At 35.0% G+C, this 14,150-nt stretch overlaps 1 protein-coding gene across 1 annotated transcript; it reads right to left on the bottom strand.

The window, feature by feature from the left end:
* Window positions 1-338: 338 nt before the first annotated feature.
* LOC118742306 lies at window positions 339-8,597 on the bottom strand. The gene is made up of 2 exons (XM_036474278.1): window positions 8,477-8,597; window positions 339-656 (listed from the first exon to the last, which is right to left on the bottom strand). Exons 1-2 carry the CDS (start codon window positions 8,515-8,517, stop codon window positions 515-517), a joined length of 183 nt encoding a protein of 60 aa, XP_036330171.1. The 5' UTR covers window positions 8,518-8,597; the 3' UTR covers window positions 339-514.
* Window positions 8,598-14,150: the final 5,553 nt, after the last annotated feature.

Raw genomic sequence — 14,150 nt, 5'->3', positions numbered from 1 at the left:
GCCATAATAACAGCTTCTCATAAAAATACAATCGCCGTTCGGAGTCGGCGTAAAACCGTAGGTCCCTCCGCTTTGTGTGACAACATCAAGGCGCACGCCACAAGTCGGAGGAGAAGATTGGCCAAACACTAACATATGTGTAAGCGCCAATCTATTATTATTATTATTAAGAAAGTTCTCAGAGGGGAGGTTGGAACTCACAGCATTTTGTTGACGGTGTCAGTAATCTCCAAATATCAGGGCTTGATTATCTTGAGGGCCCTGGTAAAATAGCATACTTACGTAGGACTTACTTGAATCTTTAATAATTTGTGTTGCAAAAAAAAACATCAGTAAGATTAAAAAACGGTTTTGTTTAATAAGTGTAGTTGTAATAATTGTAATAAATGAGTTTGATAATAAATATAGAGCAATAAGACTAAGAGTATTTTCAATTATGTATATAAAAACTAAATAATTCAGGAATCACTTTTTTATACATACATACATCTGTATGTATACATAAATATAAATATTAACTTGTTTGATCGACGATTTTGAGTTCTGCTAAATACCAAGTAAATGTTGGAAATTCTTTTATGCTATATATGTCATACTTAATGGAGTTTATACCATCCATTTCCATCTTGCTAATTCCGTTTACGAGATTCTCATATCTGGAAAAGAAATATTTAAAAAATATAAATCAGGATGCTTAACAAATTTGTCAGCTCATTCACAATAAATATATTAAGCAAAAGAAAATTAAAACACTGATGGACATGCCTCAACACTATTGTATTTAAAGTATATTTTTGGATACTGAATATCCAAATACACCTGGCCCCATAAAAAATTAAATAGATTTTAAAAGCGAAAACAAACAAGTAAAAAGTCGGGCGAAACCGAACATTAAATACGTGCGTCCGTGTTAAATATAAAGCTCGGAACACTTTGACGACAGCAAGCGACAAGCAGCATCTGTCAAATTTTAAATACACACGTTCTTACGGACACAATTATTTTGACGACAGCACGACATCTTGGCTGCAGGACTGCAATTGTCGACGTCGCCAAATTAAATCTATTTCTAATTTTGCCGGCGACAATGAGTTGATGTAGTGCTGCAAAATTAAATTGTCGCAAAATTAATCACATATTCTTGATTGTTCATGTTTTTCTTATTTACTTAAATAAAAATACACAATTTGTGAAATAAATATACCAAAATGTCAAACTTTAAAATCAGCTATTTGCTATGTCGCTGAGGTCTTCAAAATGTTTAAGAAGCTGGCTTCAAGGCGACATTTGTCGACAAAATGATGTCGCTGTCGATACGTCGTGAAGTTGCAGTCGTCAAAGTGTTCCGAGCTTAAGGGGAATTCGCTCTTCTAATGTGTATTCGTTGTATGTTGTGTAATCGTAACTGCATGAGCGTGTGATTTGTTGTTGCTAGCGGTACATCAAATACACATGCAACAACAACCACACGCTCGTCCAGTTACACTTACACAGAAGCGCGAATACCACTGTAGTTTTTTCACTGTTCCGAAAAATACAGTTACATGGTAAGCATGGATGGTTTTTTCAAAAATGAGATAAAGTTATTGGGCGTAACTGTAGTCCGATTTCAAGAATTTTCAACGTCTTGCTTTTACATGTCAGGTACAATAACTGTGTGTCAAGTACAATAATGGTTACCGAGTTAAAATATGTAGTCATAAGTGGCCGGTTCTCTAAATTATCGTTGTATGGGATGTGGGCGTGGTAATTTTCCGATTTTCATTATTTTTTACCATTTGGTATGTTTTAACAGGACCAAAAATTTTACCAAGTTTCGGAGAAATTGGTGAAAAGCTGACCGAGATATACATATATAATCATAAGTGGGCGGGGCTAAGCCCATTTTCCAAAAATTTCATAATATTCTTATTTTCCGGCTAAATATTACTGCAAATATTCAGGGCTATCACAGAATCCGTCGTAGCTTAATTTTTTGTGAAACCTACGAAAGTGCTATCACAGAACGCGAATGGCTACGAACGTAAATTCGAAATTCGTGAAGAGCCTTCATTGAATCCGTTCGTAATGAAGATTCGTACAGATACTCTATAACGAGTTTATGCTGTCGGACCATACTGGAAAGTCAACGTAAAACTAGCAAAGCTGTTCCAAAAACACAACCTTCGCACATCATTCAGTACAAATAACAACGTAGGACGGATACTACGGAACACCACAAATCAAGAAGACCCATTGGATAAACAAGGAGTGTATAAACTAACTTGCAAATGCCAGCATAGTTATATAGGTCAAACAGGACGGAAAATAAAAACAAGATTTCGCGAACATATAAGGGACTATAACAGAAACCGAGTGCAATACCAGAGTCAAATTTTGCTAACCATATATTTAACAACAAATGTTCACCAACGCAAATAAGAAAGTCAGCGAAACTACTGCATGTACAACATAAAGGCCAACGACTAAACGTACTAGAAAATATGGAAATATACAAACTAAAAACCTTCGACGGCAAAATAATAAACGCACAAACAAATACCACATCGGATGTTATATTCGAACCCTTAAAATTAAAATTAATTTACGAGAAAAAGAAAAATGACAACAAAACAACAGGCATGGACACTCCGAACACACCACAAAGTACCACCACGACAAAAATCACCGACTTTTACCTAACTGCAGGCAAAAACTATACAGAGACTACATAACGGATGTTAATATTGCGACAGCGAACCTACCAACCTATTACATACCTGCTTCTGAAATAAAAAAGGGCAACATGGCATTTCTAATAATTAACCATCGACGAAAATCACATTACCTAAGATAAATGAACATAAATTAAGGACAAAAGCTCGAACCAGACAGAACGAAAAATTACACTGAAAATGGCACAATGCCGAAACCGGTTTGTCTGCAAACCAAACTTGACAAGGGATGACGGAAATTCGTTCCAAAATAAATCATTCGTACAGATACTCTACAACGAGTTTATACTGTCGGAGCAAAATTTAAAATCACTTCATCTTAAAAATAATGGAAAAAAGCTGCATTATTGTTAATAATAAATAGTTATTATAATCCAAATTTGTTATGAGTCAAGTTTTCTCACCCAAAGTTGACTTTTTGATTTTTTATATTTCATTGACATTGATTTTGAAAGTTAACATGGTGTGCAATATTGACACCAAAGATTTTGCATTAAACATTAAACATTTTTCTACATTTAATTTGAAATAGTATGCACGAACGGATTAAAAGTGGTAAATAATTAGTACTTTTTCTACTACTTTAAATGCGTGACCGGAATAGACCTGCCGAAAAAGTGAGGTTAAGTTACTGACAACACCTTGTTATTATTACACCATGAGTCAAAATTATAGAAGGCATGTATACTACTCCCTTTCATTTTTTCATACAGTTATGCTTCTTTTTGGCTTTTACAAAATGCAGGGATACCGCACTTATTTCGGTACAATATGATCGCAATATATTTTCAATTCGAAATCAAAGAAAAACATCCCACGAAAATGTTTGCGATTTTAGAACCATTAGTGAATATTTGCAAACTACTGCAAATAATAGTGCCATATCTTACAAGGTTCAGAGAATTAACGAAACAAACCAGCATTTTATGGCTTCATGTTTCCCTCAAACCGCATTGCTATTTTTTCTAACTGTTCCTTTTGTTTAGCGCTATAACCTATTAAGTTATATCTTTTAAATTATACATGTGAACTATTTTCAATGAGCATTTTTTCATGTGCTCCAGAATTTTGGGTACATTTTCTTATAGTACCTCTCATTCTTTTTTATATTACATATATACACTCCGAAATTCGGGATAGTATTTTTAATATACCAGCAATATATGTAAAAGGAATGGCGGCTGCTGTAGAGCATTACGTAGAGCCTGAGTTCAAGCCCAGTTTTTTCTAATAGTGGTTGCCCCTCTGTTGGTAATAGTAAACCTCCGATTGTATTCTGTCATGGAAACAACTTCACATTAAAATACAATTGCCGTTCGGAGTCGGCGTAAAACTGTCCTTTACTTTGTGTGACAAAATCACGCACGCCGCATATCGGAGGAGAAGCTAGGCCAAACACTAACATATTGTTCAAGCGCCAATATGTATATTGTCGTTTAAAATTCAAAAGCGCGTATCGTGGTTCTGCAAAACCTCGGAACTGAAATTTGTGCCAAAAAAAGATATTTGGTCATCGGAAGCTCCTGACATCAAGCCCTTAGCCATTTATAATAAAATATCCATACTTAGACATAAGGAGAGAAGATTATTAAGTTTAAAAGAGAGAACCGTTTTTAATTAGGACAAGTTTCACTCTCTCCTATAAAATTTAGGCAACCTCACATACGAGGTTTTGCATTTCCTTGATGTGCGGTTTTGTACTTTAAACGAAGATATGTAGAAGTATTGCATACATATTTTGGTGCCTTTTCAAGTATAAAATCCACTGAGAAACGGAAGAAAACGGCATCCCTATGATTTCAACTTATGCCAAACGTTTCGTAAACAAGCAATTCTGAACAAAAAACTGGTTTTCCACAAAGATGTTTAAATGGAAGCATTACAAATATGGAAAAATAGCAATCCACAAGGCTTTATTATTATAGTAGGTCCTTTTTAAAGCACATTTAACAAAAAAAATAAGCTTCTAGTTTCGAAGCTAGCACAAAATACATTTTTATACCCGAGCGCACTTGTGCACAAGGGTATTATAACTTTGTTCACATAACGGTTGTTTGTAACAGGCAAAACGAATCGAGATAGATATAGACAAATGTATACATAAATGATCAGGATGAAAAGAGAAATCGATTAAGCGGTGACGGTCTGTCCGTCCGTCCGTCCGTCCGTCCGTCTGTCCGTCCGTCTGTGCACACGATAACTCGAGTAAAAATTAAGATATCTTAACAAAACTTGGTACGTGTACTTCTTTCGGGCGTAGGACGGATGGTATTGAAAATGGGCAAAATCGGACAATAACCACGCCTACCTTCCATATAACGGTAATTTTCAGAAATACGAAAACTGCGATATTTTAGTAACTACTGAAGATTATTCACTCAAAATTGATATTTATAATAATTTTGAGACGAAAAATAATAAAATTATAAATTTTTGAAAAATGGGCGTAGCCACGCCCACTTATGGTTACATGTGTATATCTTGGCAACCGCTGCACCGATTTCTTCCAAACTTGGCACAGTTATTGGCCTTCGTACAGGATACCAAATGGCCAAAAATTTTTAAAATCGGACAATAACCACGCCCACATCTCATATAACGGTAATTTGGAGAAATACGAAATCTTCGATAAATCAGTAAATATTAAAGCCAATTTATTTCAAATTGATGCTTGCAACAATTCCTTACCAGGAAATACGTCTATAATAAAATTTTGAAAAATGGGCGTGGCACCGCCCACTTATGATCACATATATGTATCTCGGTAACCGTTCTACCAATTTGTACCAAACTCGGTATTTTTATTGTTCTTGCTACATAAAAGCAAAACGATGAAAATTATTGAAATCGGAATAAAATTATGGCTTTTCATATAACGGTAAATTTTAGAAATGCTTGAAACGTCAATATTTCGAAATTTAAGGACGCTAATTTACTCAAAATTGATACCCTCCGGCTTACCATGTAGCGGTAGCTTTCGGAAAGGTGAAAATCATATATTTAATATTTGCGCCGGGTATTTAATGTTCGGCTCCGCCCGAACTTAAACTTTCTTACTTTTTTTTAGTTGTTGTTTACAAAAAAAATATTGTCAAGTATACAAGTCAAAATTGTTAAATATATATCGCTTTCATTCATTTCTTCATAGAGTTGGTGCTTCTTTTATAGGAAAATTCATACGGCTTACGAACAGATTCATACCATGTAAATGCACCATAAGTTGCTTTATGATTAATCAACATTTCGAGTAAAATGAGTAATCAACATTTCAACTCTTTACATATGTATAAAGTAGTTGAAGTTCCTTGGTACTTTGAAAACAACGTTTCTGTTTTCCAAAATTGTATGAATGTAAAAAAGAAAATAAGCATTTTCCAAAGCAAACTCTTTTAACGAGCAAAATTATTTTTTTTGAGTAATCATATTTCAAGTAACTCGATTAATCATCGTTTTGAGTAATCAAAATCTTGATTACTCGAGTAATTGATTAACCGAATAATTGATTAACCAACTTGCTCGAGTAATCGAATAATCGCATAGCCCTACTATCTACACATATCAGTGCCATACCTATCAGTGTCAGTGAAAAATATAATATCGTTGTCCCAGTCCCAAATAGAGTTGCTCAGACCGTCCGGCACAGTGCCATTTTTACTGTCAGTGCTGCTTCAGTGTTCGTTCCGAAATTTTGTTATACACTCTAAAAACTGCTTGTTAAACTGCTACTGAAAAGTGTTTATTTCCAAACAAAATTTGTGTAAGTATACGCATAAGATGTTCAAGACTGGATTTTTGAACATGAGATGTTTAAAATATACACATGAAATGTTTAAACTTGCAAACGTTTTTAACGCAATAATACATTCCCTACTAAGAATAAAAATTATGTACATTTTGTGTGTAATTTTTCTCTACGCGACAAATTTGGTATGCAAAAGTAAACAAGCAGTGTTTAATTTTATTAACACAGTGTCTAAATTTGCGCACATTAGGAGAATAAACTGGTAACCTCTCTTAATATGCGTTACTTTAAACAAAAAACTTTTAGAGCAAATTTTAAATATTTTATGTGTAAACTGTGTAATTGGGAACACTAAGAAAAATCTATAGAAATTTTTGTAGTCTAGTTTAACTAATGATTTAACTATACTTTAAAATAGTTAAATTAACGGCCCTAAGGGACAAATTCACAGTGCTGTACTGAAAACCTGTAGTTAACTGTCGATTCTGAGTTAACTACGTACTGTGAATTTGGCCTTAAGTGTTTAGAATTCAACAAACAAATTTCAAATTTGTTCTACTCCACACATATGGAAGTAAAAGTTAAAAAGCAGTATTTAAATTGATTAACACGGTGTGCAAATGAAAGGAAACTGGTTACCTTTTTTAATATGCTTAAATTTAAACAAAAATTTTTTAGAGTGTAGTTCACTCGGCAAAAATTTGTTTCCTCACTGACGAGCTGACGGTATTCTATTGCAAGTTTTGTTTGATATGGAGGGAAAATTAATCGAGTTGGTCCGGAATTATCCAGAACTATACAATTTGATTGATCATTAGTAAAACAAGTCATCTTGGTTTCAATGAACTTCATTTTACTGCAAGTACCGGACGACATAACTACTACGGATGTGTGTGAATTGGTATCACTGATCGATGCTGATTGGCTGAACTGAACTGATACGGCACTGATTTGTGAAGATAGATCTTAACTCTTATTATTATTGCCAATAGATTACAACACATTATATGTACTACCCTGCCCACCTTTTGCTCATACACTTCACAATTTTAGTTCATACAATCTTGAAGTAGAAATATTTCCAAGTGTATGACCTATAGGTGGGCATGGGAGTACATACATATGTACTAGGGTTACAATGGCCGGACAGATGAATTATGGATACTAATAAATGCAAAATTCTTCCCCTGAAGAGGTTTTCCCATTAGAGTTTCAATACGGTTTCTCCTTAACTTTGATGCAAAATTACTCACGAGGTGTCGCGAAGCACGCCGGGTATTTGCTATATTGGATAAAGCCTTGAAGATGGTGCTGTATATCGTAGAAACTCGAAATGGCTTCGCAAACGTGCTGATTAAGTTCTTTTTTTTTTAATACTCTCATTTATTTGAAAATATTCACTAAGCTAAATACATACATACATAAATATCTATGTACACATATACGAATCTGTCTCTTTGGTACCTAATTCCGTATTTACTAATGTAGGGAGGCGATTAAAGGGGAATATGTTGTATAACAGTTTATATAGAGAGCAATCTCTAAACTCTTTACATCTCCCACTAAGAAATTTATTGTATATGTTATTAAATATGAAATAAAGAGCAGTTGCAATCCGTATGAGAATAAGACAAAACCAACGTGTTCACATTATATAGGAGTGCAAAATTAAAAAAAAAAGTAATAATTTTTGAATATTTAATTAAAAATATCCTTGCCAGCATTTTTTAGCCAACCCATGCGAAATATTTACTAAGACGTTAAATTTCATATCAAATAGATTTCACCCATTAAACATGTAGGTGAAGGTCTATTCGCATCTTTGACTATAATTGGTATACAAAAAAAAAACGGTTGAAATGATACATGCATATCTTCGCCAATTTTGAATTATTCTCTATCATTAAACTTGCGATATGTTCATATACCGTCTGTGGACATTTTTAACGCAACTAGTTCTCTTTCCAAGAGCATGTATGTATGTACTATGTTTTTATAATGTCCATTTTTACATAGTTACCTTTTCGGGTTGGCCTTCTCCTTGGGATGTTTTAACATCATATAACGCGCTATATTAACAGGATATCTTGATATGAACAAATTGGCATGTTTTAATCTATAAAGAAAAATATTTAGTACAAATAAGTTAATAGTGAAAATAAATATTTTTAGAGCAAACTTTCTAAAAATAAACGAAAATGGACCATAAATACTGGTTTACCAAATATATAGACCCTTGCGCCACCTATTGGCAGAATTTTTTAGTGGAGTTATTCATTTTCATGTATTTAATATACGTTCTAAATATGAACCAAATCGGACTAGTATAAGTATGGGTTTTTCAAATATCTCGACTCCTGCGCCACCTATCGGATTAACTAAATTTTCATATTGCATTGTTATCGGGTTTTGAGCCAACTGTGAAGTCTCAAGTCTCTACGTTATCGGGAAGTTGATTAAAAATTGATTGCAAGATTTGCCCCTAACAAACATACTTACATACATATGTACATACATACAGCGTAAGTTAAATAAAATCACTTTACGACGTTTAAACAAAAACGAAATGTCTTATATGAAAGTGTGTACACCTTAGTTATGTTAATACATTATATACTAGTGAACCCACACGGCGTTAAAACGCCCAAGATAGAATTTTAATGTATAAGCGATTCGAGTGTCATATTTCTTCTAAATTCGTGCAGCCGTTTCGCATAGTAGGTTTTTAATATTATCAAATTTTAAATGTATAAAAAGTTTCTAATTTTAAAAAAGGCAAGGTCTTTATTTTCCTGGTTATACAATTTATTTTCGAGTAAATTTGTACAATGTTTAATTGACTTCGAAGCGAATTTGGTTTAAATTCACTCGGAAGTGAATTGCAAAACCTACCTGAAAGTCTTTTCAAACCCTTTTCGATTGATATCCATCCTTTAAAAATTCAATTAACAACAATTAAATAATTTGAATGCAGCCTACAGAATACGTGGCAACCCTCCTTAATATATTTCAGAAATAAAGCCTTTTCAACCCCATTACGATTGACACCCATATTTTAATAGTTCATTTGTCTCCAGATCGAAAAACGAGAAACCAAATTGATCATGTTGTGATAGACGGAAGGCATGCTTCAAGCATTTTCGACGTACGTACCCCCGACTCGGACCACTATCTTATTGTAGCCAAGATTCGCACCCGCCTCTGTGCAGCAAAAATGTGCGCCCAACAATGCAAGGAAAGCTTAACGTCGAAAAGCTGCAATCACAACAGACGGCCAATTTATTCGCCCCACTCGACTCACACACCTGCTCTCTGAGAGCACTCTTCAACAATCCGACATACGCGAGCAGTGGAACCACATTTCCCGATTATTAAGTACCGCCGCCGAAGAAATAGCTGGATTTCAGCGAGCCCGAAAGAACAACTGGTACGATGAGGAATGTCAAGAAACCGCAGAGAAAAAAGACGCCGCCTATAGGGCCACGCTGCGATCGGGCGCAACGCGAGCCATGTGGGACTGTTAGGAATCTGAAGAAGGAAGCGAGACGTATTTGCCGCAATAAAAAAAGAGAGGCCGAAGTACGTGAGTGCGAAGAGCTTGAGATGCTGGCCAACAGGAAAAACGCCCGAAAATTCTACCAGAGGATTAGGCGACTTACGGAAGGTTTCAAGACCAGGGCGAACTCCTGTAAGAACAACAATGGCGACCTGGTGACAGATCTCCAGAATGTACTTAAATTGTGGAGGGAACACTTTTGCAATCTACTGTAGTAGTGAAGAAGACGAGCCCGAGTCTCCAGTCGATGATGATGGAGTAACTGTCTCACCGCCTGACCATGGCGAGGTACGATTACGCGGCTGAAAAACAACAAACCTGCTGGAGCTCACGGCTTGCCAGCCTAGCTATTCAGGTACGGTGGCGAGGAGCTGATGAGGTGCACGCATCAGCTCGTATGCAGAATATGGTCAGATGAACGCATGTCCGACGACTGGAATGCTGCTCTGGCCAATCCACAAGAAAGGCGATCCCGCCATTCGTGCCAATTACCGTGGAATCAGCCTTCTAAGCATCGGTTATAAGGTCTAATTGAGTGTTTGTGCGAAAGACTGAAGACCACCGTCAACGAACTGATTGGACCTTATCAGTATGGCTTTAGGCCTGGCAAATCCACCATAGATCAGGTATTCACCATACGCCAAATCTATCGCTATAGGATCGACACACACCATCTATTTGTCATCATCAAAGCCGTTTTCGACAGTACGAAGAGAAGTTGTCTTTATGCCGCGATGTCTGAATTTGGTCTCCCCCCCGAAACTAATACGGCTGTGTAAAATGACGTTGAGTAATGCCACCAGCTCCAACAGAATAGGGAAGGACCTCTCCGAGACGTTTGATACCAGACGAGGTTTCAGACAAGGGGACTCCTTTTAATGTGAATTCTTTAATCTGATGTTTAAGAGCCGCAGAACTGCACCACTAAAGCACCAAACTTTACAAGAGCGTAAAATTCTTGGCGTATGCCGACGACATCGATATTATCGGTAAAAACAAGAGTTACGTCTGTTCTGCCTTCTCGGTATTGAATAGAGGAGCAAAGCGAATGGCTCTGGTGGTGAAAGAGGACAAAACGAAGTATCTCCTGTCATCCCACAAACCGTCAGAGCATACGCGTCTTGGCACGTCTCTGTTGACAGTTGGGAGGTTCCATGGGAAAGTGGACCTCAGTGCAAAAATTATTTTCTTTATAAAACTAACAAACGTGTGGATAAGACATTTGTAAGAATCTTGAATCAACCAAAAAAATAACAAATTAAAGCTTTAAATGCATTTTAATTACCTTTTTTACGTTTTGAAATCAAGTTCTAAGTAAATTTTTTGATTGAGTTTAAAGTAGGTTGTGTTGAATGCACTGTGAAATAATGTGTAATTCATAATTCAAGTGTTTTAATAAAATTATGTTACATATCAAATTGTGTGACTGCTTTATTTATATTATGAGTTATTATTCAGCCTTATTGGTCTTGTCCCACCGGTGACAAAAAATCTAAAAGTTGTTATATTTAATTACAGAAGTTAAGGTTGTATTTCGTGTTTGTTACATAATGTTCGAAATTCATTGCAAATATTTACCACAATTGCATTGCCGTTTCCACGTAGTTAGATAAGAATAATTTAACAGAGAAGCATGTTCCACCCGTGACAGCTATGTGTGGGACAGGTGTCAGAGGTAGGTTTACAGGGCCGATAAGCTTTATTCTGAGGTGAACGCAGGGGAGGAGGGGGATGCGTGGACTCGTCCATTATCTATATACCATTGTGGTCAGCTGATTAAGTTAAGTTACATTTTGACCAGTTTTGGTTTTTATTTTGTTAATCTAATGTTTATAGTCTTTTTTTTATATAAGTCTTTACATTACCTAACCAGAACCACATAAATCCACATTTCAAACTTCTTACAAAAATTATAAAAATTCAAGAAACCTTAACAATTACACCCAAAAATTGTAACCTTTTTGTTCAGAATTTTTAGGTATGCAGTTTTGTAGTCCATTAAATAAAAAAAAAAATAAAAATTCAAGACGCTAGGAAATCGCGTTCATTTTTAATAATTTTTTTGGCTGACGGTGCTAAGCATTTTCTTCTATATAAAAGGCACCATCCTAAGATAAAACGTGAGTGAATTTAACCCCTACATGGCTTCTTATATTTTTTGATAACTAATCTTTATATATGGACACCACTAAAAGCTCCTTTTCATATAAAAATTCGTACGTGGCCTACCCGTAACAAACGTTGTCCCACCCGTTTCATAAGTAAAGTAACTCTTCTTCTCTCCGTTTTTCCTGGCAGGCTGTAGGTGTGTATTTGGCAGGCTGTAGGTGTGCTTTGGTTAGTGTATTGGTGCTTTTTGGTTCAATGTGTTAGTGTATTTTGAATAAATTGTAATAGAAATGGAAGAAATTATAATATAAATGAAAGAAATTGTAAAAGATAAGAGCAAATGCCAAAAAACAGGTGATCTCAGCTGTAGGCATTTTTTGGCAATCAGCTGATAGTGTTTTCACTTAGGAAACTGTACACACACACAGACAGAGGAAATTCGGATTTTTTGTATAATAAAGCCATAATTCTTTTTTAGTTTTTGCTTTGTTTGTTTTCCTGGTGCTTTGTTTTACTATAAGAGATCAAGTTCACACAGAAAAGTGAAATAAATTCCCAGAGTTTCCGTAAAATATATCTGCTCCATAAAGCAGGTTATTTTTTTGTCCAACCCGTGACGGAAGAAATAAATCAGACTTTTTCCATATAAACGTAAGCTGGAATTATTTTCATATTTTATAATAACTCATATAATAGTCAATTAGGTGTAGCTTTATAAAAGTTCCCACTTCTACTTGACCTATGACGTACGTCAAAGAGAACATAGTCCTTTTAATATTTTTTTTCTGTACTTTAAATACCTGCTTTCGTTTCTTTACTATGATTTTTTGGACCAATCTTAAAAAAAACTATTAGACACAAAAGAAGAAAGTGTGCACTGTAATTCTTAACAAAATTGTCGTGATTTGCTTTTGATCAAGGCGAATTTAGCGAATAAGGTGATAGCAGGAGTGCAAAAACAAAAACTTACATGTATTTTGTTTTTTGCTTTGTTGCTTGCTTTGCAAGAGTGTGTGTGGAAATTCAAACAAAATTTTTCAATTTGACATAACAAGCCGTGAGGCGAAACACAGACACAAAATCAGCTGATCTAGTAACACCACCTTATATAAATTCGCCTTGCTTTTGATGTTACATATATTCGATCGAATAATTTCAAATGGGGCTCTTTGGGAAATTTATTTTTAGCAAAAATTTTAAAAACAGTAGTTTTGTTTACTTGTTGGGTAATATTTTTTTCATAGGGATATACATTGGATCCTTGGCTAAAAACTTCTGTGTTATAACTGTTCCTTCTTTGCTATTTAAAGTCAATGAGTATGTTCCTTCAATAGAGATTTCCAGTAGAAATGATCAACGTCTATAAAGAGAATCGATGCTAAAATAATTAAAAGGCTATAGGTCTGACCTTTTGTTCAAAATTAATAATCCATATCCACATATTTAGCTCGCTATAAGCACAAATTTTTCAAAGCAGTCGCAGAAGAAAGTATTAAAAATGAATTACAAAAACTAAAATCGAAAAGTGGTGATAAAGTTACAGGTTCTCCAAATTCTGAACCAACATGACATATGTATCTGGTTTGGCTTGTAAGCGCTGTTTAAACAACGATCTCGCCGCTAGATTCTAATTGTTTTTTAAAAATACTTGACATCCGCATTCGCATCCGCGGATGTCTAAAATTCCACATCCGCAACATCTCTAATTGGAACCACTCTTTTTTTTAGGCTGAATAACGGTAAATTGCAAATATCTCGCAAACGTATCCATACAAAAAAATTAACTCGATTTTCGGAACCAGCGAACGATTTTACATACAAATTGTATAGCCGGGTCTGAGGAACAAACTCAATTCACTCATTTGAATGTCACTTTATAAACACGTGTCAACGCTCTTCAAACATTCTAAATGTTCAAACCAGTGAAGTACTATTTACTTAGGTATTTAGGAGCTGCTAAATACCCAAGTAAAAAATATTTTGGTATTTAGGAGCTATTAGATATTAAAGTAAGAAAAACTTGAGTATT

This window comes from Rhagoletis pomonella, unplaced genomic scaffold, assembly GCF_013731165.1.
Source record: "Rhagoletis pomonella isolate Grant_MI unplaced genomic scaffold, Rhpom_1.0 Rhpom_scaffold_00007, whole genome shotgun sequence".
NCBI classification, from domain to species: Eukaryota; Metazoa; Arthropoda; class Insecta; order Diptera; family Tephritidae; genus Rhagoletis; species Rhagoletis pomonella.
The sequence above is the reverse complement of the archived record's forward strand: the minus strand, read 5'-3'. Positions and strand labels throughout refer to the sequence as shown.